Source organism: Meles meles, chromosome X (genome assembly GCF_922984935.1).
Source record: "Meles meles chromosome X, mMelMel3.1 paternal haplotype, whole genome shotgun sequence".
NCBI classification, from domain to species: domain Eukaryota; kingdom Metazoa; phylum Chordata; class Mammalia; order Carnivora; family Mustelidae; genus Meles; species Meles meles.
Window position 1 is genome coordinate 4524994 of NC_060087.1, and position 24355 is coordinate 4549348.

A 24355-nucleotide genomic window follows, 5' to 3' on the forward strand; every position below is an offset into this window, starting at 1 on the left:
GTGCGGGGAGTGATGGTGGTGTCCGCCGAGGGGCAGCGGGTTCAAGAATGAGTGGGAACGATGAGAGGGAAAGAGTGCAGGCCAGTTTTCTCCCAAGGAGGATATGCAGACTGTCCCAAGTACACGCCACAGGGCAGCAGGTGCTCACCGTGCACACCTATCTTCAAAGGAGGCTTGGAGGTGGAGCCTTCCTGGGTATCCGTGTGCCCACGTAAGACCTGCCCGGTGTGGAAGGCTCGGAGGACAGGTAATAGTGTCTCCCACAGGGGTTCCTCTCATTCATAGCCGGGGAGACACAGGTGAGCAAGGCACGTCGTCGGCCTCCGGTAACTGAGTCGATGGCGAAGTGGGATCCGTGGCCACACCGTCTGCTTTCAGAGTCCATCCCCCCGCGAATGGGAACTTCTTTACCGCGACAGTGAGCCTCTGATGCAGAGTTGGAGAGCGGGTTCTCCGTGCTCTCCGGTCGCCTCCACATCTGCGGGTGTGGACTGTTTCCGGGCCTCATCCGTGCTGGCGTACTGTGGTCTTCCCTCGCTGGCTCCGTGGCGGACTTCCGCCCTGCCAGCTGCCCCCATGTCTGTCTCTCATGCCCCTCCATGGACAGGCTTGCCCAAAGGCACAGGTGGCTTGTGTTGGCCATGCCCGTCCCTCAGGACTGCCCATTGTTCAATGTCAAGAGACTCCAAGACAGACGTGTCCAAAGTCTCCAAACGTCCAAAGAACGTCCTCGTTCCCATATTTGCCATTAGTGGGACGCTCCTGGGGGAGGCAGCAGAATGCACTGGGCTTCCTGTGTGCTCACGCCGGCTCTCACAATGGCAGCCGGCTTCTTCCCTCGCTCCGTCCTGCCCCCGTCATCGTGTCTTCCGTTGGCTTACCCCGCTGAGGGCCGTGCAAGGAGCTAGGTGCCGGGCAGACAAGAGTTGGGGGAGATGCCGTTGGCCGTTCAGAGAGCGAGGGACATGGCGAGACAAATGGAGGGACAGACATGAGTCCACAGACAGCGATATGTAGTGAGCACTGGTGAGCAGGACAGACACACCGATCACGTCCGCTGCGGTTCGGGTCAGCCCGCGGAGTGGGCATGGTGGGAAAGCCAGACCGGTGGGGGTTTCCACAGACAGAGGCAAAGAGCAGCAGGCAACGCGCTTAGCATGCAACGGGCAGCCACCTTGTATTGGGGTTCACGCTTCTGCTCCCACTGCCGTGTTGTTTCCACGGTGCAGGGCTGCTCAGAGGGAGCGTTTTGGGTTCTGACAATCAGCCCTCCGTCCGGGGGAGCTGGGATCGCTGGAAATCCTGCCTGCGTTTGGAGCAGATGCTCTTCGCTCGAGCCCTGAGCCGCATCCTCGTTCACGCTACTGTTGTCCTGCGGGATTCCAGCCCGGAAGCAGGCTCACCTGTGACACATTCGCTCCGGGCTGTACTGTTCACGGTCTGGGCTTCGGCGGACAGGACAGGTGGGAGTGAGCGTGGGGGTCGAGAAGGACAAGGCGTGGCTCCATAGTGACTCCACACCGAGAAGACACTGGTACCCCCACGTGGCGTTGGGTGTCTGTCTGGGTCTAAGAAGGGAACGGGGGCATCGGTGTAGGGTGGCCAGCCAGGACAGGGGAGCAGATGACGTGCTGCTGGAGGTGTATCCCCGAAGCAGGGAGGTCACCGTGGGCTGGGGGCTGGTGGTGGGTTTGCAGACATCAGTAGATGGCGTCCACGTTCCTGGGGGGGCACTCCTGGGATTCCGTGGGCGTGAGTCCCCGCGGTGTGAACACAGAGTGTTCCTGAAGCGGTTCTTGAAGGACTTCAAGGTGGCAGTGTTGCAGGAAACCTCGCCAAACCGAAAACCCACTGTGCCTCTGTGTGCCTTACGTGAGCGACACACGGGATCCTCCAAGCGTCCGGAGTCCGTTTTCCCAGCACTGGCGCCTGGACGGCATTAGCACGGGAAGTCTGGGTCTGACTGATGAATGAAGAGCCCGTGTCCCAAAGCCATTGACGTGTGATTGTCCTGACTGGTTAGGACGTCTGAGCGGGCAGGAGTGTCTTAAGATGTGTGACAGGGACAGGATTTAAGAGCAGAGGGAATCCACAGTGGATTCAACTGGGTCATTACGGTGCACCCGGCTCTGTGTATCCAGGGGTTTTCAGCATCAAGGCGGTGTCACAGGGCAGGGACTCTTACATCCACACTTTATGGAAGGGGACAGCGCGCTTCCCAGGGAACCGCGTCTGAACCCAGAACAGGGGCAGTCTCCCCAGGGTGCTGGTCCCTGCTACGGACCAACAGGGACCGTAATGTCAGTGACACGCACTTTGAGAGGTGGATTGGCGTCCTTTATGCACAACTGAGTATCTTCTGAATGAAGCTGAGCGATGTGCCGGTCAGTTCCCCTCCGTTCTGGCCGTAGAATGGAACAATGGGTCGTTGCAGCTCTGTTCTAAATGACTTTGACGTCCCATCGGGGTCCAAATAGTTATCTGTTGCAGAGGCAGGAAGAACAGTCTTTCTTCAGAGCAGAGTGGAATTCTTACAATAGAAAACATGTATTTTTTTTTTAAATCCTGCTATTTTCCTAGTATATGGAGAAATAGAGGAAGAAATACATTATGAACATAGTTTGGGGACATAGGACAAAGTACAGCTATTGCCAAGGTAAGGGGACCCCAGAGCCTACCTGCTTTACCACATGCCTGGGATGTCGTGGTTTCTTGGAAACGAGAGCTCAGAAAATGTTGGTTCCCAGGTTCCCGGGGGAGGAGGAGTGGAACGGGGTCCATGTCCTGTGAGCCTACAGGCCATAAAGTGTATTTCCATCGCGCTGAGTGGAGCAAGTCCAAAATGGTCCAAGAAATAACCGAGAGAATAAGCCGTGTTTTTGCGAAAATGTTTAAAACTCACAGGAGACAACCAAAAGGAGCATATCCCACAGAGCATCGCAAGCCAGACAAGACTCAGAAAAACGGGAGCTTCGTTCTGCACTTGTCCGGGCTGCGTAGTGATCCCCAGCTGGTCCAAGGTGTGGATGTCCGGATTCCCTGCCCAGTCTTTACACCAGGGCTGTGGCCCACGTGCCAGCAAGCTTGGGCAGAGGCGGTCGTGATGGGAATCTGTGTGCGTGGCTTTCAAAGGCGAGTGGGACGTATGGGCCCTTGAAATGAATTTGTCCCGGGAGCCTGCTTTCTCCGGGGCTTTTAAACACACGGAGGCTTGACTCGAATGTCAGGTTGGGAACACCACCGTCCGGATCGGCAGCGATGGGAGCAGGAGCCGAAGGGGCTTCCCGCAGGCTTCTGTCTGTGGCAACCTTGGCCCTTGCTGGCCCCCAGCAGCGATGGGCTCTCCGTGGCTGCGGCGTGTGTCGCCAGAAAGAGTTCTAAGGGAAGTCGGTTGTAGTTGGGAGGACACGGGAAAAGAAGAGTTGATGGAGAGAAGGTTAAGGAAAGCCACGTGGGTTTTAAAAGGCTGCTGGAGAGGGTAGCCGTGCTCGAGGTACGGTGTCTGCAGGCAGGTGTGCGGAGCGCCAGGGAGGGGGTGCAGGCGTGATGACCAGCCTCTCCCGGCAGCCACGAGGCCGAGCCTGCGGGCACCCGGAGACGGATCCCCCGTGACGTGTTCATGCATGGCGCAGGCACACCACGTGCCCTGTGCTTCCCGCGTGTCCCAGCTGTCCCTCCAAACCACGGAGAGGCTCACATGTCCTGGCCTGAGTCTATCCGAGAGCAGGGCTTGCTGGCGGACGAAGCAGACACCCACGACAGTTGTGTGACGTGGATCCCCTCGGTTGATCTCATACCGGCAATGGCTGTTGGCCGAGCAGCCTCTGATATGTGCAGATTGTGGAAACGCGTTAGCAGATGTGTCTGGGGTGACGCACCGTGGGAGCGTCTTTGGGGGAGTTCGGAAAAGCCCTGCGAGGAAGATGCAGAGGGGGGCATGCTCGTTTGCCAGCTGCTTGCACGGGTCAGGGGCTGCTCATGCTATCGCTGTTCTCCACACGCAGGAAGCTGTTTGCAGAGCCCTGTGAGAGGCTGTTTGCCGAGCACTCAGGTCCTCACCAACTCCTAACATTCTGGAGTCAACAGGGAATCCGTCGTTTCCTAACCATTGTTTGTAAGGCAGGCTATTCTTTAAAAAGGAAATTGAGGGGCACCTGGGTGGCTCAGTGGATTAAGCCTCTGCCTTCGGCTCAGGTCATGATCCCAGGGTCCTGGGATCGAGTCCCGCATCGGGCTCTCTGCTCAGCGGGGAGCCTGCTTCCTCCTCTCTCTCTGCCTGCCTCTCTGCCTGCTTGTGCTCTCTGCCTGTCAAATAAATAAATAAAATCTTTAAAAAAAAAAAAGGAAATTGAGTATTTGGGAGGTATAAAGGAACACGGACTTGGTTTTCAAAGAGCTTAATCTTTAGGGGCGCCTGGGTGGCTTCCTTGGCTAAGCATCCAACTCCTGATTTCTGCTTGGTCTGGAATTCAGTGAGGTTCGTGAGTTCAAACCCCACATCGGGCTTTAAAAAAAAACAAAACACACAACTTAATTTTTAAACAATGTCATCACCCTCCTGTGGGGTCAGTGAGTTCTCCTCATTCGGCATTTTGAGCAGCTTTATTAAAAGGCAAGTTGCCCTAAAATTCCAGTTCCACGCGTTTTAGCCAAGCAGTACCAGTCTGGGAGGAGGACATTTCCTCTTTCCTCCTCCTCCCCGTTGGCGGTCCGTCCCCGTCTGCACTCGGAGGCCCCCTGAATCCTCGACTGGCTGCTTTCAGGCCTTGTCAGGTCTTAGCGAGTGGAAGATTGTGTGTGAGTCCTCGCGTGTGCGTGTGTCTATCTGCATCTCTCATGAGGAGGTCGAGCTGCAAGCTTTTCGTCTGTTTGTCCGTGTGTGTGTCGGTCGACTGTCTGGTCTGCAGTTCCACACCGTAAAGTCTGCGACCCCAAAACGCCGATGCTGGCTCAGCTCCCCGTGCAAACGGTGCATAGGCTCTGTCTTCTCTTGCCTGCACAGCATCGCCTAGGACCTTGGGGGTCGGGGAAGAGGAGGAGGAGGGAGAGACAGACGGGAGGGCAAAGACAGACAAGGGTCTTCTCCATGAGAAGAAGACGCCTTGGTGAGCGCGCGTGAGTGTGCCTCGAGGAAGCTGTCGTTCTGCCGCTGCCCCCATCCTCTCCCTCCTGCGTGCTTACGGCTTACTGCATGCTCCTGCGTGCTTTGTCCGAGCTGGGGCTCTTCTTCGGAGCGGTCAGGACCAGCCGTCCGTCTGTCTGTCCGTCGCCGTGCTAACTGAGGCTTTGCTTTCCGGGAGGAAGCCCGCGGCCGGCTTCCTTCCCCTCCGCGGGGACGCTCCAGACGCCCCCTGCCCCGCGCCAACCTGTGTCCTTGTGCACCACAGGCACATCCGTCTGGAAGGCCTTCTTCTTCACGCCCAAGTTCAGCCCCGAGGGCGCCAACGGCTGCTTCTCCACGCACGTGTGTTTCTGCCACGGCCACTTTGTGACCCCGCACCGCCCACCGCTGCTCTTCGACCTGTCCAGGGACCCCCGGGAGAGAAACCCGCTGTCGCCGGCGACGGAGCCCCGCTTCCAGGAGATCGTCGACGCCATGCGGCGGGCTGCCGAGCGCCACACCGAGACCCTGCAGGACGTCCCCAACCAGCTGTCCCTGGGCAATGTCCTGTGGAAGCCGTGGCTGCAAATGTGCTGTTCGGCCTCCGGGCTGTCCTGCCAGTGCGACCGGGAGACGGCGGCCCGGAGGGCGAGCCGCTAGGGGCCCGTCGGGGGGTGTGACACAGGCCTGGCACCCGCCCTGCCTCTTGCCATGTGCACGCACAGGGGGTGGCCCAGCGGAGAGCCGGCCCTGTCGGCGCTCGAACCTCTCTCCATCTCACCGCCCAATGGCTCCTTCGAGAGCCCCTCCTCACCCCAGGGGGGCATCAAAGTCTACGGGACCTGCAGGGATCCATGCCAGAGCTGGGGCTTCCGTGGCCCAAATGCCGAGTCCTGTAAGCGTGGGAGGGTTAGGCATGTAGGAAGGAGCAGAAGGAATCACGTCGATGCCTCTGCAAATGCAGGACCCATGGCATAAGGGGCCGTGATCCCTCGATGCCGTGAGGGGCGTGGGCTGCCATGCTTCCCCCGGCCCGCCCCTATAAAGGGGCATAGCATTTAAAAAGCAGCTACAAAATCTTAATATATGGAACTAAGAATGACTAAAGGGCCCTCTTCTTCACCCGTAAAAGATGCCGTGAATTGCGGATTGCTTTGGAAGGCCGTGACCGTCAGTGTTACGTAGAGCACATAGTAGAAACGATTCGTGACAGATACATCTACAGACACACCGTTTATGTCTTTCCTCCGGAAGTCAGAGATGCTTAAGCCATAAAACTAGAAGCTTCACGCTCTGTAGGTAAAAGGGAGAGAGGCTCCCAGACACACTTTCTTCACACAGCACACTTTTTTTGGTGAAATCCTTCGGGAACCATAATCTCCAAACAGTCTGTCCTGAGCGGATTTCTGTTGCGTCCCTTATAGTGTTATATCTGGGTCTTACTGTTTCTTTGGCGAATGGTCTGTGTCAGAGAAAGGCTACCTCGGGGACATGGTCGCACGGGGAATCCCTCCCGGTGCGGTGTGGAATTACTGACCCGGGACGTGGACTGCTAGGGCGGGGAGGACTCGTAAGCACATTGTGACCCACGCACAACATCGGGATACCTTTAGTTCTTGCAGAATTGGCTGACGAGACCACAGTAGCTCGTCTCAGTATGTTTGACGCTGGCGTGGTGTGCTAGAAACACGTGTGCCTTCCGTCCTCAGTGAGATGGACAGTTTTGTTCTAATCCCGCGTTTTCCGGGACAGGGCATCGGCTGGCCGCGTGCGAGAGGGTGGGCACGGCTCCATGGGCGGAAAGTCCTGACTCCGCACCCCTGCCGCCATGGAGGAGAGGATGCACCTGAGTCCAGGACACTCCTGGCCCTCGATCAGACACCAGAGCTCCTCCGACAGTATCATGCAGGTCTTTCCAGTCCATGGAGACGAGCTGCCATTCCCGTGCCTGTCCCGTTCCTCTCTGTAGTGCACGTGTCTGAGCATCCCCTCTGGCCCGGTGTTTGCTCCGTTCCGGGAGACGGCAGACAGCTGGAAACCTGGACCCCCACCCCCGTGGCCTTGTGGACACTGTGTGTGTTCTCAGGCACTCTCTGATCACGGGCCACACATCTCTCTATGTGTCCCCCACCCCAGGAGAACTTCCAAGATCCAACAGTATTCCTGCAGTCCCTCTTGAGGTCCGTGATTTCACGTTTCACACCTTTCTTTGCTTTCCCTTACAATCGACAAGGGAAATCGTTTGCCTCCCCTCCCCGGGAAGGGTTGAAACTTGGCGAGCAAACAGGTGTCTTGCTTTTCGTGGGGATTTCTAACTCCAGAAATTGCCGGGAATCTGTCCTCTTGCTTGGCTGGTGTTACGATGCCAAAACAATTTAAAACCACTGTTATGAACTTGTGTTTTACGCTGATCGTGTTTATTTAAAGTTTAGCGCACTCACGGCAAGTGGCCTTCTAGACAACACTTCCGGGGGTGGGCCGTGTGTTCAGGATTGAGTGAGGGGATGCACTTTTATAGATTATGTGAATACATAAGTATGTAGAGACTTGTTCCGTCTGTACAATGTGAGCAGCCAATGAAGGACACATATACCTCTAGAAATAAAATCAGCTTTAAAGTATTTGCCTCAAGAGACGCCCAGGCGGCTCCGTGAGCTCAGCCTCTGCCTTCAGCTCAGGTCGTGATCCCGGGGTCCTGGGTTCAAGCCTCACGCCAAGGACCCTGCTCCACGGAGAGCCTGCTTCTCCCTCTGCCCGTCTCTCGCCCCACTTCTGTGCTGTGTCTTTCTCTAAAACAAATAAATAAAAATCTTTTAAAAAAATTGCCTCAAAATAACGTAGATGACTGTTATGGATCAGGGTATTGGAAAATCAGGTTTATTCATGATAAGTATAATTCTTAGGTTTCATCCCACTTGCCCTGTGGGAGGTTGGTTTGGGATGCACAGCAGGAAATTGGAGTTCTGTTTTCAGCAGACGCCTAGCAAACCTCTTTTATGACCTAGTTTGTGTTGTTTTTACAAGGTTGTATGAGCTGCTTGTTTTCAATACATCTCATGGGTAGTACCGCTTGAGGTGTATGTCCCAACCTTACTAGGTTTTGGAGCTTTAAACCAATTCTTGAAAAGAAAGCTTATCGGGGCGCCCGGGTGGCTCAGTCGGTGAAACGTCTGCCTTCGGCTCAGGTCATGTACCCAGGGTCCGGAATGGAGCCCCGCATCGAGCTCTCTGCTCAGTGGGAAGCCTACTTCTTCTTCTCCCACTCCCCCTGCTTGTGTTCCTCTCTCACTGTATCTCTCTGTGTCAAATAAATAAAATCTTTTAAAAATAAAATAAATAAATAAAAGAAAGCCTCTCTATGTGTAGCATGTCACAGATCTGACGTGCCAAGCAAACAGGGACGTACGGACAGGCCTCATTTCCCCAGGCCCGTAACCCTGCGTGACAAGCTGCATCGCAGGCGGCGGCGGTGGTCAGCTTCCCAGAAAGGAAACACGTCACATTGCCCTGGAGGGCGTACAGCGGAGAGCAGGGAGAAGGTGCAGGGAAAGGTCTTGGTCCGTGTCTGGGACATGCTCTCTATAAGGACACACCTGCTTAAGGTTCCTGAAAACCTTGTTCCAGGGTCCATGTGAACTTAAAATAAAATTTTCCTTGACAACGAAACGTGCTTTGCCTTGTCGCGTGACTCAACGCAGTAAGTATGTGGGGGGAGGGGTTTACTGTGTGGAGTGATGGGGCTGCATGGTTCTGTTGGTCCAGTCCTATCCCTAAGCCGCAGGGAGGTGTGAAAAGTGCAGAGCTGGCAAGAAACAGACCAGCCCCTCCCCTCTGATCAGGCGGGCCCATCGCCTGGGGCCTTTTGGGGCACGTGGAAAGCACGCACTTGTGTGCGGACACAGTCATAAGAAAGGAATCCGGGTGTGTTTCCACATGTTTTAGGTTCGCACACAGCAGGTCATTATCTTAAAACGGATTTACTGTGTTTTCCCTCCACGGGTCTGGAGTGGGCCCACATGTGGGGGACACGCCTCTTGTGCTCATGAGACATTGGCAGCGGGGAAGTCTGCAGGGTCGAAAGGGCAAAACGGAGAACGTTGATCCGCGTGGTTGGGTACTGGGACGGGATGCCCTCCAAACACCGGAGCCGCGTCAGAATAAAGCCCGGCAGCGGGAAGAAGGATGGGCAAGCAGTGCGGGCACAGGGGGCTTGGGTGGGCTCCCGTCTGACCCGGCCCTTCCGCACAAATGCCAACACGGGTCCTGCGGGAGAGGCTAGTTTGGACGATGTCTGGGGACTTGTAGAAGCTCCCCGCTGGCTTCAAGCCTCATTACACGCTTGTTAGCCCTCAAAGAATGTGCCCTGTGATGTCGATGCTGGCTCCCTCCAGGACACCTCCCCTGAGCCCAAGTGGGGGACTCTAGGGTCCTGGCCATCCTTGGGGATCCTTGGGATCCCCTTGGCACAAAGTTCCGTGCTGCTAACGCCAGCTCCAGGAAACAGCGCTGAATACCGTTGGAGCTCGGTTTACCGGGCTCCCATTAAAACGATCATGATAACTTGCCAGTATTTAACAGCATCAAATATTGTGTTAAGGGAGCCCTTTCAATTGAGGCAATGCCAACCCTCCTTCTTAGGGTTGTTCCCAACACCTCGAACGTTATGCACGTGCTCACACAAAGGAGACATCGTTGTCCTAGCAATGTATCCGTTTCCTACGAAGAAAACAGCATCTTGGAGACCGTCAGATGTTTGCCCTATGGAGGTTCTACGACTCGTGAGGGTCATATGTTCTGAGCGGGTTTGCGGGGTAGCCCTGTTTAGCTTACGCAGCAAATACACCCCATCCTCCCAGAGGCAGACTGCACGATGCCAGGATCGGCTTTACCCAGTATGCAACCCGTCACTTTCGCACCAAGTCTGGGATATAAAATCGGCCTCATGGATCACGTGAGAGTCTCAGGTTCCAAACCCTGTCGTCTATGGTGGTGTTTTTCTAAAGGCAAAATCTCCAGTGGCTGCATTTTGACAACTACGCACTTTGAGTTGACTCTGAAAAGGCGTGTTGTCTCAATTGAACACAGTGTGCGAGATTAAGTACGTAAAATGCCATATTTACAAAGACAGGGCGTGTTCCCGTCTCTGTCATTACCTCTGAGACAGAAACGTCCTCCTGGAGCGAAGGCACAGTTTTGTGTCTGTGGGTATGAGATGGAGACGTATTTCCATCTTCCCTTATCGTCGGGTTGGGACCGTGAGACGCTCAGGTGGCCGAAACGTTCCATGCACAACCTCTTTCCTTGAGGGCACTGAACACAGAACATCCAGGTAAGGAGTCCTCGAAGACCTGAGGAAGGAGGGTGCCACGGTGGGGTTACAGGAGCCTGAACCCCTGAGCCTTGTCACCACCCGGGGCAGCCAGGGAGAGCTGCCTGGTTACCGACAGACCGTAAGCTGACCTAGGATCCATTCTTTCCTCTCGGAAGCTGCCGAGATTCAGAAGTTGATGCTATCGCAGAAGGTTGACTAGGAACCTTGGTTCACTGAGTCATTTGGCTCACACGTTGATCAGCATGACGTGTTGTGATAGCTCTTTGGATGGCAAACGATGTGTCTGACTTACTGCTGCTGCTTTCTGTGATACCACACAGAGCCCCAGATGACCCTTGGTGACCACAGAGGGTGACCATAAGATAAGATACTCCTCTGTGGCTGGAGTGAGTGAGATCTGCGTGTAGTCATGACAGAACGAGCACATTCCACTCATCTTGGAGACCTCCCCTTGTCACCCCGTTCCTGCAAAGGAATAGTCACGAAATGGGGCAAAATACTTCACTGGTATTTGTGCGAAGCAATCCCGTGGCGTTTTAGACACTGGAGTAATTGAGGCTTAAACAGGCTTCTAGAAGGATGTTTTACGTAGATGGAGGAGAGGAACAATGAGGATGGCTTTGGGCTGGTGTAAAATGAAACAAAGAAGCAAACAGAAGTGAGTGTTTAGGTTGACTGTATCTTCAGAAATAGACACATCTAGGACACCTGGGTGGCTCAGTCAGTTAGGTGTCTGCCTTCAGCTCAGGTCGTGATCCCAGGGTCATGGGATCGAACCCGCATCAGGCTCTCTGCTCGGCAGGGAGCCTGCTTCCTCCTCTCTCTCTGTGCCTGCCTCTCTGCCTACTTGGGACCACTGTCTGTGAAAGAAATAAATAAAATCTTAAAAAAAGAAAGAAATAGACACATCTGCTAACCTTTCCAGAGTGGGAATTAGGGAGGTAAATATCCCTCCGCACATCTTACATCACACGGAAACAAGGTACCCATTCTGCAAGCTCAATTCTCTTGCTTTCACGACAACAAACCCTACATTTTCATGCCATTTTAAGTGTTGGAAATGTTCATCCCTGTTTAATTGTATGTTAAAATTTGAGGACCATGTATTTTAAGTAAAAAAGGATAATAAGAACACTAACGTTTATTTGCATCCTGCTGTTAGCTTTTCAAAACAAGTAAACCATCTTTCAACCTTTTATCATTTGAATTAAGTTTGCCCTTTTTTTTTTTTTTCCACCCCAGTAATGTTTGGTGAATTCTGGTGCAAAAAAAAAAAAAAAAAAAATTATACAGTGTCATTATCTTCCACGACAATTTAAAGGGCGTCTTGCGTTGGGGAAATATTGTAAACCACATTGTGTAATTTCTGTCCCAGCAAGGCAGTGTGAAAGTCTCTCCAGGACTATAAATGGTTCTTCTCGTGGAGAGTTGTTTATATTCTACAAGGATGAGGATATTCAACAACGAGGCCACGAGCTGTGTGTTGACAGTGGCAGATGGGGGGTGGTGTGCGGGACGGAAGCTGTGTCATCCTTTCTGTTTGTGGCCACATTCTCTTTCAAGATGATAAACCAGAGGTTGGGCGTCCGATGGGCCATCGGTCGTGGTGTGGCAATTACCCAGTAAGACTCCCATCTGCCGTGATCTCCGATAATGCACGGGAAAGGGCTTGATTAATGCTTCTGTCCAAAGCACTGTTTAGCTGCACGGCAGGTGCAAAGCCAGAACTCAGGAGCTTCACCCCTTACTGTCTTGAGTGTCAAAACCATGCCGTCCTTGGGTGTCAGCTCATCACTTACCGTGCTTCCAAAAGACATATTTCTCTGCAGAAAGATGGTCTCTTGGCTTCTCTGCTTCCCACAAGTTTTCTTGAAATACGAGAAATCCCTCTCGATGGAGGCCGGCATTCATTCTAGGCGATGACAGACAGCGTTCTTGGATTATCTTCTGATGAGATCTGGCCGTGAGCAGTGTCCCTAACAGCTACGTGGCATGGTGCCCTTTCTAGAAATTAATGGCAGTGACAAAACCGTTTTTACCGCCGCGTGGGTAGCTACGTCAACGCTCACTCTGTGAATACCGTAGATAATTAGCAGCGCCCGCCCGTTCTGAGATGTTCTCTGATGAGAAGGGGCGAGCCCTGTCCTCTTCTGCCTCTTCCGTACTTCTCTGGACTAACGCCCTTCGCTGACCGCGTCATTTCTCCTTCTTGCGACATGAGCACAGAGAGCAGCACACCAAGGAAGGAAGAAGATTCAACCCAGCCCGTGAATCATACCCCCAGTCCCTAATTTTGAGGATTTCAAACATAAAACAATTCCGTCTCCGTCATATGAGTAATTCTAGGGCCCGAGAAGGCAGGACGGTGAAGACAGCAGTTGCCGAAGTGTGAGGCACCGTTGTGATAAAACACGATTATTGCATAGAACACATTTTAATTATCCTCAGAAGAGACCATTACCCAATTAGAAAATGTTTTCAGCAACACCCTGGTAAGACCCATTTTGATTTCTCTTTCCCACTGTTTTAATTGCAGTTTCTAAGGAACAAATGGAACCTGAAATAGTAGTTTAAACCCTTTCCTATTTGGCCGATGAGTATTTTCCTCTGCCGTGAAGTAGGGATGTGCCGATGGAGAGAGTTAATCACGTTGCCCTAGATTTTCTTTTATGCTGGCAGAGAGAGAAAGAGAGCTCTTTCCAGCATGAAACTCAGTTCTCTGACTGCTCTGTGGTTCGTTTTCGCTCCCAGTACCCTAGGTGTTACAAAGGCAACACATCTCCATCAAATGCTAAAATACGACGGGACCTTCCCCGGGCAGGCCCTGTGCATTTTGCATTTCTATATTACGTGTGGCATTAAGAAAGACTGCCTATGTATAAATTTGCATGGGATTGCATTGTGTTTCTGCTGCAAGCAACGAGCTTCCCATCCACTGGTGGTAGCCTCAGCAATTTGGAACAGAAGCTTAGAGTACAGTGATGTTGTCAGTTTCACGAGCGAGGCACAGATGAAAATTTAAATTTTAAAACCCGCTCTCATCCCTGTTCTTCCAAATGGGGAGACAGGATGGAAAGAGTCCTTTGCATTCGCTAAGCATCATTAAAAACAAAATGAAACAACGTATGGTGGGAGATGTCAAACACACACAAAAGTGGAGAGGGTAATTTGGAACCTTCCATGACCTCGTCCCCAAGCTTCAAAAATGAGCACCGCCATGTCCGTCTTCAAACACAACTGTGTTGCCGTATTTTAAAATTGTGCGTTGTCCTCCATGAGCAGAACACAAACATTGTAATGTTTTGTAGCACCAATCGCCATGAAAATATTTTGTCTCCAGAGTGTATCTGTTTTCATATCTCTCCTCCAGATGATCCAGTGATGTCTGCATTGGCAATTTTTTTTTTAATAATTTAACTTAATGTATTCATTTGACAGAGGGCGAGATCACAAGTAGGCAGAGAGGCAGGCAGAGAGAGAGAAGAGGAAGCAGGCTCCCCGAGGAGCAGAGAGCCCGATGTGGGGCTCGATCCCAGGACCCTGAGACCATGACCTGAGCCAAAGGCAGAGGCTTAACCCACTGAGCCACCCAGGCGCCCTGCATTGGAAAAATTCTTAATAGGTCAGGGTGCTAACATGATCTTTCAAAGGAGCACATGTTTTCAGACTGTCTCCCTATCTGGGATACCCAGAAAGGGCAGGTCACTTGAGAGACCCATTCCAGCTCACCTGCTTTCAGAGTCATCCAGAGTCCCTAATAAAAACAGCTCCAACAAATACTATTTCCGTGGGAATCCTAATGATCTGAATTTTTGTGTCCAACACATTTACTTAATTTCTCATTAACCTAAACATCTCCCCTAAATGAGCGATTTTGTGTCATCTGGCTCCACTTACCCCTTTAGAGGACAATTTCTTGTTTTCCTCGAGGCTCCTTTGAAATAAAATGAACATCTCAGGACATAATCCTCAAACAGCAGGTTCCAAACATTATCTGGGTTCCAAGTCCCCAGGGTTATTTTGGTGTATTTAGAAAGTTAAATTTTTAGCAAAAAAAAAAAAATCAAAATGCAAACTTGGCTACCTCTAGGAATAAAAGTACCAGAGCCACAAAACAAAAAACAAAAAACAAAATTATTATTATTGGGGCACCTGGTTGGCTCAGTGGGTTAAGTAAGGCCTGGGCCTTTGGCTCAGGTCATGATCCCAGGGTCCTGGGATCAAGCCGCACATCGGGCTCTCTGCTCAGCGGGGAGCCTGCTTCCCCCTCTCTCTCTGCCTGCCTCTCTGCCAACTTGTGATCTTTCTCTGTCAAATAAATAGTCTTTTAAAAAATTATTATTTTTTTGTGGATAACACGGACCTAAGACAGTTTTGACGCATGTTTGAATATAATAAGAGGAATAGGGCCGTGGACTAATTGAAATCATTCCTAACGATATATAACATAGTACCACTTTCCGTTATTTGAGAGATCACATACCTAGGGTTTAGCAATGAGAATTAAACTTTCGTCGTAGAATTAAAACCTTAAAACAGGGTTTCAACAATGTGTTTGTGTTTGCAGTACCCCATCAATCAAATGAATTGGTTAATTGTTTTCTTATTGTGTGAGCTTATTGTTCGTGCATTTGGGGGATTAAAGACATGAAACGGTTTTCCTAAGGCCTGATGTTCTGAAGAAGATGTAGATTTTTCCGAGCACAAGGTGAAATCCATCTGAGCTAATGGGCTGGTGTAGGTCCAGAATTAAGTGAGTCCCTAAACTGCAAGAAAAATTGCAGAACGACTCAAGTTTGTGTAGATTGTAAATGCATGAACTGTGCTGTTTGGTGACTTAAAAAAGTAAAATTTCTTAGGCATTTATGATGCACTTAGTTTGCGTAAACATTGGCATGATTTGACGATGGGGCATTCGGCGAGGCTGTTCAGAACACGCCTGTAGTTGTACGGGTTTATTTTTGCTCTCTTGTCCGTGTCTTGGTTTTGGGGTTGTTTCATAATGATCTCTGGTCTTCAGCTCTAGGGTCTCATTCTGTAGAAGTCCACGTAGTGGAAAACCATAGTTGCAGACCTTCAGAGAGCATATCGCTGTGACCCAGACTGTGGCTTGGAAACCAATGTCATGAGTTAGTTAGCTACTTCCACAGTGATGCTGTGTAACAAGCAACCTCAGCTCAGCGGCATGGAAATAAGCATTTGTTCTTATGCTTATTGGTCTACAGCTTATCTGGCATGGCTCTGCTCTGTGTATTACATTCGGGACCCAGGGCCAGAGGACAGAAGCCCCCCAACGGGCAAGAAGAGATACCTGCTACTCTTGAGATCTATGCCTATAATTGCCATTTCTGTCCTCATTTCTTTGGCCAAAGTACGTGACACAGAAGTCGATGTCTCCCGTAGATGTTGAGGTCACATCTACTATGTTAGATAGTTTTCATTCCTGTGTAATGCATACCGCAAAGTCACTAGCATAAAATAATACCCATTTAATGTCCCATAGTTCCTTGAGGCACAGTCCAGCTCAACCAAGCTGGGTTCTCACCAGGCCAGAATCAGGATGTCAGCTGGGACTCACTGCAGTCCTCACCTTGGGCTTGAGAACCTCTTCCAAGCTCAGTGGTTATTCACAGAATGACTCTCCTTCTCACACTCCCTGCCTAGTTTCCTCCGTGGTTAAACCAACAACAGCAGGTGAAGTCCTCCTCTGCTATTTTGCTCTCTTTAGCCACTCAGTGGATTGGGAACACTCAGATTGAGAACAATCTACTTGGCTCAGTCTACAGAGTCAGACGCTAATCTCATCCAGGAACACCCTCCTAGACACACCAGAACACGATGATTCGCTCAATATCTTGGCACCCCCTAGCCCAATCTAGGTGACACAAAATAAAATTAACCATCACGGAGCATGCCAAGTTCATGAGCATTGTTGAAACACAGAACAGAGACGGGGCTGGACAAAGGCAGGGACCCTGTGTGGAAAGTCTCCTTGGAGATCTTGGCCTGTATTCTAAAAATGTCGGGACCCCACTGGAGGAGTTAAAGCAGGGGAGAGGGCTGATCACATCTGAAAGATCATTGTTAGCACATTGCATGGAAGACCAGAGGAATTTGTTGGGGGGTAAGGCCTCACTAGGTATATGACCACCTCTGTCATCTAGACAACAGATGATGGTAGGTTGGCCATGGGTGTAGGATTGTACAATGTAGAAACCGATAACTTCAAGAGTTTTTCTGAAGGTGAAGTGGATGGGAGATGGTGGTTGACCAGACATAGAAGTGGAAGCAAAAGAAAGGATATTCCCTAGTAGGGGACCCAGGACGGTTGTAAAGATCTTACATGTACTCTGGAACAGGGATTCCCAGTTGTAGTCTATAGATTGCCAGAGTGTCTGTCTGTGCCTTCCCTCTAGAACATTTTATCTTGCATGATTGTTTTACCAGTAGACCAAAAACAAAAGTACCTAAACCTTCTGGGTGAGGTGGGCTGCTGCCTCATGATGGAGCACTGCCATGTTGTTCCAGAGTCTCCAGTGGAATTTCCATGGACAGTTACATTAGTGTCCTACAGGGTCCTCGTTATGTCACAGTAAGCTTGGGCTTAGTTCAATAGCTTGGTCTTGGTTCAATAGCTTGGTCTTAGTTCAACAGCAAAGTTTTGAGGGAATGGAAGTTACCACCAGGACTACAAAGACAGCAAATCCAGAAAATCTGTATGTCAGAAATCAACATCAGGAGTAGGAAGGATTCTCTCTTGCAGCAAGTAATGCCCCATACATTATTGTGTATGCCCCTGATACTATATTAGAATACTATATTAGAAGATACTAGCTCTCAGGACATGGCAGTAAGCTGGAGAGTGTGTCTTGGAGGCTACATGACAAGGGGCAAGGCAGCTAGGAAGGAGGCATACAGTAGTGGACCTTCGAGTGGAAATGTTGCTGCCCACTGTTGGTGTCTGTGATACAAGGGACAGGTCCTAGAAGAAAACCCATCTGCTCTTTCCAGCATATGCAACATTGCTGGGAAATCAGAGCTGCCTTAGCACTCCCACAGCCCCTCCAAGGGTGGGTCATTGGTGGAACCAGGTCACTGGCTCTATCTCTTCAAGTCTGTGCTCAAATGTGGCCTGATCAGAGAACCCTGCCCTGACTCAGCTGCATTTCCTCTTCAGTGGGGCTGCTTTGCCTTCATAGGACTGGTCAGCACCTGGTTGGTGGTGGCTTGCCACCCCTCCTACCCCTAGTTAGAGTGCCAGCTCCATGTGACCAAGGACTTCCTGTTACGGTCACTGCCGATTCTTAGTGCCAAGCTCATGCATGGAGCCTGGAAGTCATCAGCCAGGCTATGTAAGTAATAATGCCTAGTCAATAGAAAACAAATCTGTGAAAAAACAAAATACAAGAGTGAGATTGGGAAAATGCATATGCATAGAAGGTAGCTGGGGATGCCCCATAACTATGTCCAGGGTCTAAAGGAGGGCTGGTGTGAGAAGGAGGGGTGTGGCATGTTGTATCTGCGTGGAACTGAAGGTTGTAGAGAATGGGTACAAGCTCTCTTTCCCCATCTCTTACAGGGGTTGGTGAAGTTCTCGATGGGGTTTCTCTTCTTTCCCAGAGATTATCACAGAGAGCATGGTTCATAGTTATGGGGACAGGGGGTTCTGGGCTACAGAGGGCAGCTCTGGGGAAGCAGATAGCTGAGGGCTATGTGGAAAGAGTAAGATGAACAAGAGACACGCAGAAACACCCCAGGAGGAAAGGATAACCCCTCTCTTAGTGTGGCTGATCTTTTGAAGGACTCAAGGTCCCCATGGCTTCCCTTGCCCACTCCAGAGGAAGCAGGCAGAGCAGATGGGGAGCCGTTGAGTTCCAGGACAGACTGAGGGCAGCCTGAGCCCCTGGGGCATGGTGTCAGGGAGCAGGAAGAGAGGGGGTTGGGAGGGCATGGGCTCAGAGAAGAGAGCCGGGTACCCAAAATGAACTTTGGCTTTTTCACCACACACGGGAGTCATGATTACTGCGCATCGGGTTGGGATCAAGGGCTTTGATGGCTGCAGATAGTAATTACAATCAAAGACCTGGCACTCGTAGCAGAGACCTGCATCAAATGTGACTTACACAATTCTGAGCTTTATTTCTCTGCCCCATAAAATGTGCGCTGGCATGTGGCTGCCTTTTTGTTCAGACTTTGTCAGGGGGTCATAGTTCTTCCATCTTGTTCTTTTGTCGCCCTCGGGGTGCTGCTTTCCGAGACACTTCACTGTCATGTGATATCACAGTCCCCAGAGAAAGCAGAAAGGGGGAAGCATGCCTGTTCTGTCTAGGACTTTCTTGTAGAAGTTGGACAGTGTCCGACTCTTAGCTCTCATTGGCTAGAACAGAGTCATGTGACCAGGCCAAGCCACAGAGGAGTCTGGGAAATGTAGTCTTTCACAGAAAGCCAGGGGCTCCGATGTTCCCGTGATTCTGAAATGTGTGCAGAATAGGTTTGGACGCCGACAGCTGGCCCAACTGCCCTTCAGGATGACGTCCAGCCCGCGCGTCATCAGTCTTGCCTACATCGAATCATTTTATTCTCAGGCTGTATCCGTGAGGGAGGGAGCATTTTTCTCAGTTTCTGGGTGAGGAAGAGGAGCTTCCCCAGAGGGAGGTGGTTTTCTGTGAGTCGGGAAAGCAGCAAAGGGATTGGAGGCAGAAGGTGGGACAGGACCTGGGGAAGGAAGGGCGACGTGGTACCCGCATCCTAGTGATTGCAAACCCATTAACGTGCTTGTGCGTGTGTGCCTGCCTGCGTGTGTTTGTGTGTCTGAATTCCTATGTGTGTGCTTGCCTGCGTGTGTGTGTGCGTGTGTGCCTGCCTGCGTGTGTTTGTGTGTCTGCACTCGTGTGTGCCTGCCTGCGTGTGTTTGTGTGTCTGCACTCGTGTGTGCCTGCCTGCGTGTGTTTGTGTGCCTGAATTCCTGTGTGCGTGCATGCCTCCGTGTGTGTGTGTCTGAATTCCTGTGTGTGCATGCCTGCGTGTGTGTGCATGCGTGCATGCCTGCGTGTGTGTGTGTGTGTGCATGCCTGCGTGTGTGTGTGTCTGCACTCGTGTGTGCCTGCCTGCGTGCATGTGTGTCTGAATTCCTTTGTGTGTGCTTGCCTGCATGTGTGGGTGCGTGTGTGCCTGCCTGCGTGTGTTTGTGTGTCTGCACTCGTGTGTGCCTGCCTGCGTGTGTGTGTGTGTCTGAATTCCTATGTGTGTGCTTGTCTGCGTGTGTTTGTGTGTCTGAATTCCTGTGTGTGTGCCTGCCTGCGTGTGTGTGTGCGTGTGTGCATGCCTGCGTGTGTTTGTGTGTCTGCACTCGTGTGTGCCTGCCTGCTTGTGTTTGTGTGTCTGAATTCCTGTGTGCGTGCATGCCTCCGTGTGTGTGTGTCTGAATTCCTGTGTGTGCATGCCTGCGTGTGTGTGCATGCGTGCATGCCTGCGTGTGTGTGTGTGTGTGCATGCCTGCGTGTGTGTGTCTGCACTCGTGTGTGCCTGCCTGCGTGCATGTGTGTCTGAATTCCTTTGTGTGTGCTTGCCTGCATGTGTGGGTGCGTGTGTGCCTGCCTGCGTGTGTTTGTGTGTCTGCACTCGTGTGTGCCTGCCTGCGTGTGTTTGTGTGTCTGAATTCCTGTGTGTGTGCATACCTGCGTGTGTGTGTGCGTGTGTGCCTGCCTGCGTGTGTTTGTGTGTCTGCACTCGTGTGTGCCTGCCTGCGTGTGTTTCTGTGTCTGAATTCCTGTGTGTGTGCATACCTGCGTGTGTGTGTGCCTGTGTGCAAGCCTGCGTGTGTTTGTGTCTCAATTCCTGTGTGTGTGCATGCCTGTGTGTGTTTGTGTGTCTGCACATGTATGTGCATCCCTTCATGTGTGGGTCTGTACTCGTGTGTGTGCATACCTATGTGTGTTCACGTGTTTGGATTCCTGTGCATGTGTGCATGCCTGTGTTTGTGTGTTTCAATTCCTATGTGTGTGCATACCTGTGTGTGTTTGTGTGTATCAATTCCTATGTGTGTGCATACTTGTGTGTGTTTGTGTGTCTGAATTCCTGTGTGCATGTGTGTATACCTGCGTGTGTATGTGGATCTGAATTCCTACGTGCATACCTGTGTGTGTTTGTATGTCTGCACTTGTGTGCGTGTGTGCATACCTGCGTGTGTTTGGGGGTCTGCAGTTGTGTGTGTTTGTGCATGCCTATGTGTGTTCGTGTGTGGAATTCCTGTGTGTGTGCATGCCTGCGTGTGTGGGTCTGCACTTGTTTGTGTCTGTGTGTGTGCACATGTCCATGTGTGAGTCTGCGTGCATGTGTGTTCACCATGAGGGCTGGAAGAGAGATGTGGGTGAAGAGGCAGCCTTGCGAGGCTTTAAGGGAGGGACTGAGGTGTCTCTGAGACACGCAGTGACAGCAGGTGCGTCTGCTCTGCGTCCTTGGCACCTTCAGAGCCCACCTGGGTCAGGCAGCCAAAGCCCGATGGACATAAAGCTCCCAGGTTTAGTCCTCGTGGCAAGTCCGTGTCCGTGCCGCGGTCTAGACGAGAGCCTCCAGGTGTGCGATTGGAGGGGCGTGAACACGGGTCTCTGTGCCGCTTCCTCTGAAACGCACACATGCTTCCTCCTGTCTCAGCGAGTTGTGCTTTGGGGCTTGGAATCTCGGTCCCGCAGGCAGAGCGTCATGTTCACAAGAGGCTCGTGTCCCCCCCAGGACGCAGGAGGAAATGACCCCTGTGGAGGGCTGCTCTGTACAGAGCCCTCTGTCTCCTACCACGCCCGCTGCCTCTCTCCCTCCCGCTTCCCTCCTCGCCACGTGTGTGCAAGAGCCTGGAATGTCCCGTCGCAGGCAGATTCAAATCACGTTAGGACGGCAAATGAACTCGAGCAGTCACAGACACAGTAAACTGGCTGCTGGGTTCAGACAGGACATCTATGCCGAGCTCTGTATCTCGAAGGAAAGACGGCCATTCCCCCCCTCTTTCTCCTTATGGACTCGGAGGTGCCGGAGGAAGTGCTCCACAGGCAAACAGTGCCGGGCGTTTCTAGGGGATGAGCCTACCTTGCAGTCTCTCCGGAGCGAGCTCTGCCCAGAGCACCTGCTCCGAGGCCATGCCTACCTCTGGACTAGGTAACCCCCTCTCGGCTCACCTCGCTGTCCCCCAGACATTCACACACGCAGCGGGGAGCAGCGGCGAGTGCATCCGCGGGCCGGTAAGAAATCGATGATCTCGTGTCGTCGCTGCGGGCAAGGACAGCCATGGGGACAGATTTCTCACCAGGAATTTGGATCGGTAACCGTAGAGTCAGGCACCCGCCTGCGGGACAGGTCCTGCAGTCAGGACACCAACGATGAGTCTCCTTTCGGGGCGATACTGGGAGCCACTGGCTGGCGGGAGTCCTGGAGAGAAGCCGGGGAAACCGGAAAGATGAGAACAGAGGGGTGGGGAAGCAGGAACGCTCTGTGTGAGACGGAGTGAGCAAAAGATGTCTTTTCTGCAAAAATGTGCCTCTGTGTTCAGATCCCCCGGGGGCCGGCTATCCTTGGTGGCCTTTCTCTGTGTTTCCTGAGCTTTCTGTGAAGTCTTACATAGTATCCGTAGCCTTGTGACCCAGAGCTCTCTCAAGAGAACACCTAATCATTCTGTAAAAGCGCAGACCCTCCTTTAAGTCAAAATTAGGTAATGATTATCGCAATATTTACACTCCTGCCCGGGCTCCAGGCAATATCCTAAAACCCTTATGCACGTCGACCCCGTTATTTCTGCAGGAACCCTGGTGAGGTCTTTAGTCCCTGTTTTGCAGATGTGGACGCTGAGACCTGGAGAGGGCAGCCCCTTGCCACCGGCGTGCATGTGAGGACAGGGCAGGGTTCCAGCACGACCCAAGTGTCCCGCACGCCCTTGGCGTCTGCGTTAGCCGCCAGGCCCAGCGGCTCGTGGGAATGGGTTCCACTACACATGAAGCAGGAGGAAATGTGGGTGTTATTTTACTTTTTTAATTTACGTATTTAGAGAGCCTGCACGGGGGTGGGGGGCAAGGGCGGAGGGAGAGGGGAGGGACGGTCCAGCAGACTCCCTGCTGAGCGCCATCCCCCATCCCATGACCCCGAGATCATGACGGGAGCTGAGACCAAGAGTCTGAGGTCCAGCGACGGAGCCGCGCCAGCGCCACAGGACATGTGGCTTTGGTACAGGAAATATTTCATGTGTTGCTCGGTCCGTGTGTGACGGAGGAGCTTGCCTTGTCCTGGGGCAGCCATTCGAGGGTCATCGCTTGGAGACGCACATGGACGCCGAGCCAGGGCTTCCCGACCTGCCGGCCGGTGACCGCTGGTACATGGCGATCACGCAGACGGCGGCCCACGAGGACAAAGGAAAAAAAGATGGAAGGGAGCTACACGGGAACACCCAGCACGGCGTCAGGGGCTTGTGTAGGTGATGAGCTGGGGAAGCCGGTCCGTCGCCTGCAGCTGAGCCGTCCGCCGGGTGGTCCCGGGGACAGAATCCACACCGGGATTGTTGCGCGAGGCTTCTCCGGGCGTCCTGCTCCCCCGGGCAAGCTCTCCCTCTCCCTGTTGTCTCTCACCATTGCAGACCGAGAACGAGGGTTTGTGAGCCACCAGACCCGCCCCTCAAAGCCCTCGGTGGCCGGCTGTGTGCCCGGGTACGGGCTGCCTCCCCTGTGGAGCGGGTGTGCAGAGCACTGTCACCGCGGGCAGCTGTGGTGTGCGTGATGGACACACAGATTCGCACTCATGCTGGCACGTTCACACTCCGCAGACCGTATGGCTGCCCCTGGTTCCCCAGGACCGCGTGGCCCTCCAGATACCGAGTGGCGTTGGCCGTCCTCTGGTGCACTTGGCGTCCTCTGTACAAGCTCTGCCCCCTGCCCCAGAGTGGCGGCTGCTGACCTGTGGTCCCAGCTCCAAGTCTCTGGCCCTGTGCCCCATGCCCCCACTCTGGACTGCAGAGCTCCGTGTCCTGTGGGAGGTCGATCTGCCGTGCTGCATCCCGTCCCTGCCACATCTCCAGGACGCCGAGCCATCTGAGGGTTGTTTCTGGTAACTTCTAGCCTCTCCTGCTTCCTGACAGATCTGCCCTCAGCCCTATCTTTAGGACACCTGCCCTGTACACGGACACTGTGTCCCACTCTTTGTGGCCATCTCAAAGCCCGTTTTTCCCACCACATCCCCCTGACTCCAAGCCCCTGCTGCCTTGCCATCCGGGGGACGGATTTTCCTGGCGCTCTCACCCCTCTCTGCATACAATCCCTCCTGCCTGTCCCTCCTTCCTCTCAGAAGTGACTTCTGACCCCCCCAAAGCTGTAGTCTGTGTTATGAAGTCCTCCCCACACGCTTGGAATTCAGCTCACCCCCACACGGAGTGGACGAACCTCCCCTTTCCCCCGTAATGCTTAAAAAACCCCGCGTAGCCCCACTGCTTCTCTGGCATAACCGCTTCGCCAGTTTCCGACTCGGGTCGCCTCGACGTACTGAAGTCACCTTCTCCTCCTTGGCAACTGTTTAATTTTATCGAGTTCTGTTGATTCCATTCGGGAAGCTTGCGTTGAACTTTCACATCCGTATTGATTCCAAGGGCCACTCTCTGGCATTGGGGTCTTGTCATCTCTTACCCCGATGATCTCTGGTTGATCGTCTTTCCTGCTGTGGCTCCTGGTCCGTTGTCATCTGCTCTGCAGGAACATGCTGCACCTATCCTCCTCAACGCTCCGTCCCTAACCTTACTGTCCTGTCCGTGTTTGCTCTTGTCTTCATGTGACCGTGTTCGAGGCTCGTCACATGCCTCGCCATTTCCTTTGCTGCTCGTGGTGCTGTCTCTGGGCTCATGCGAGCAGACCGTATGCCTTGCAGTGACTTCTCTCCGCTCTGCCCTTGGATGTCTG

The 24355-nt window shown here is 52.6% G+C and overlaps 1 protein-coding gene across 5 annotated transcripts in view; it reads left to right on the plus strand.

Moving 5' to 3' along the window:
* Nucleotides 1–7998, plus strand: part of STS (steroid sulfatase) — a 156808-nt gene extending 148810 nt beyond the window's left edge. For all 5 annotated transcript variants that reach the window (XM_045996301.1, XM_045996298.1, XM_045996299.1 and 2 more), the window contains one exon: nucleotides 5388–7998. In XM_045996301.1, coding sequence (XP_045852257.1) covers nucleotides 5388–5761 — 374 coding nt within the window. In that variant the 3' untranslated portion in view covers nucleotides 5762–7998. The remainder of the gene's footprint in view (nucleotides 1–5387) is intronic.
* The last annotated feature ends 16357 nt before the right edge of the window (nucleotides 7999–24355 follow it).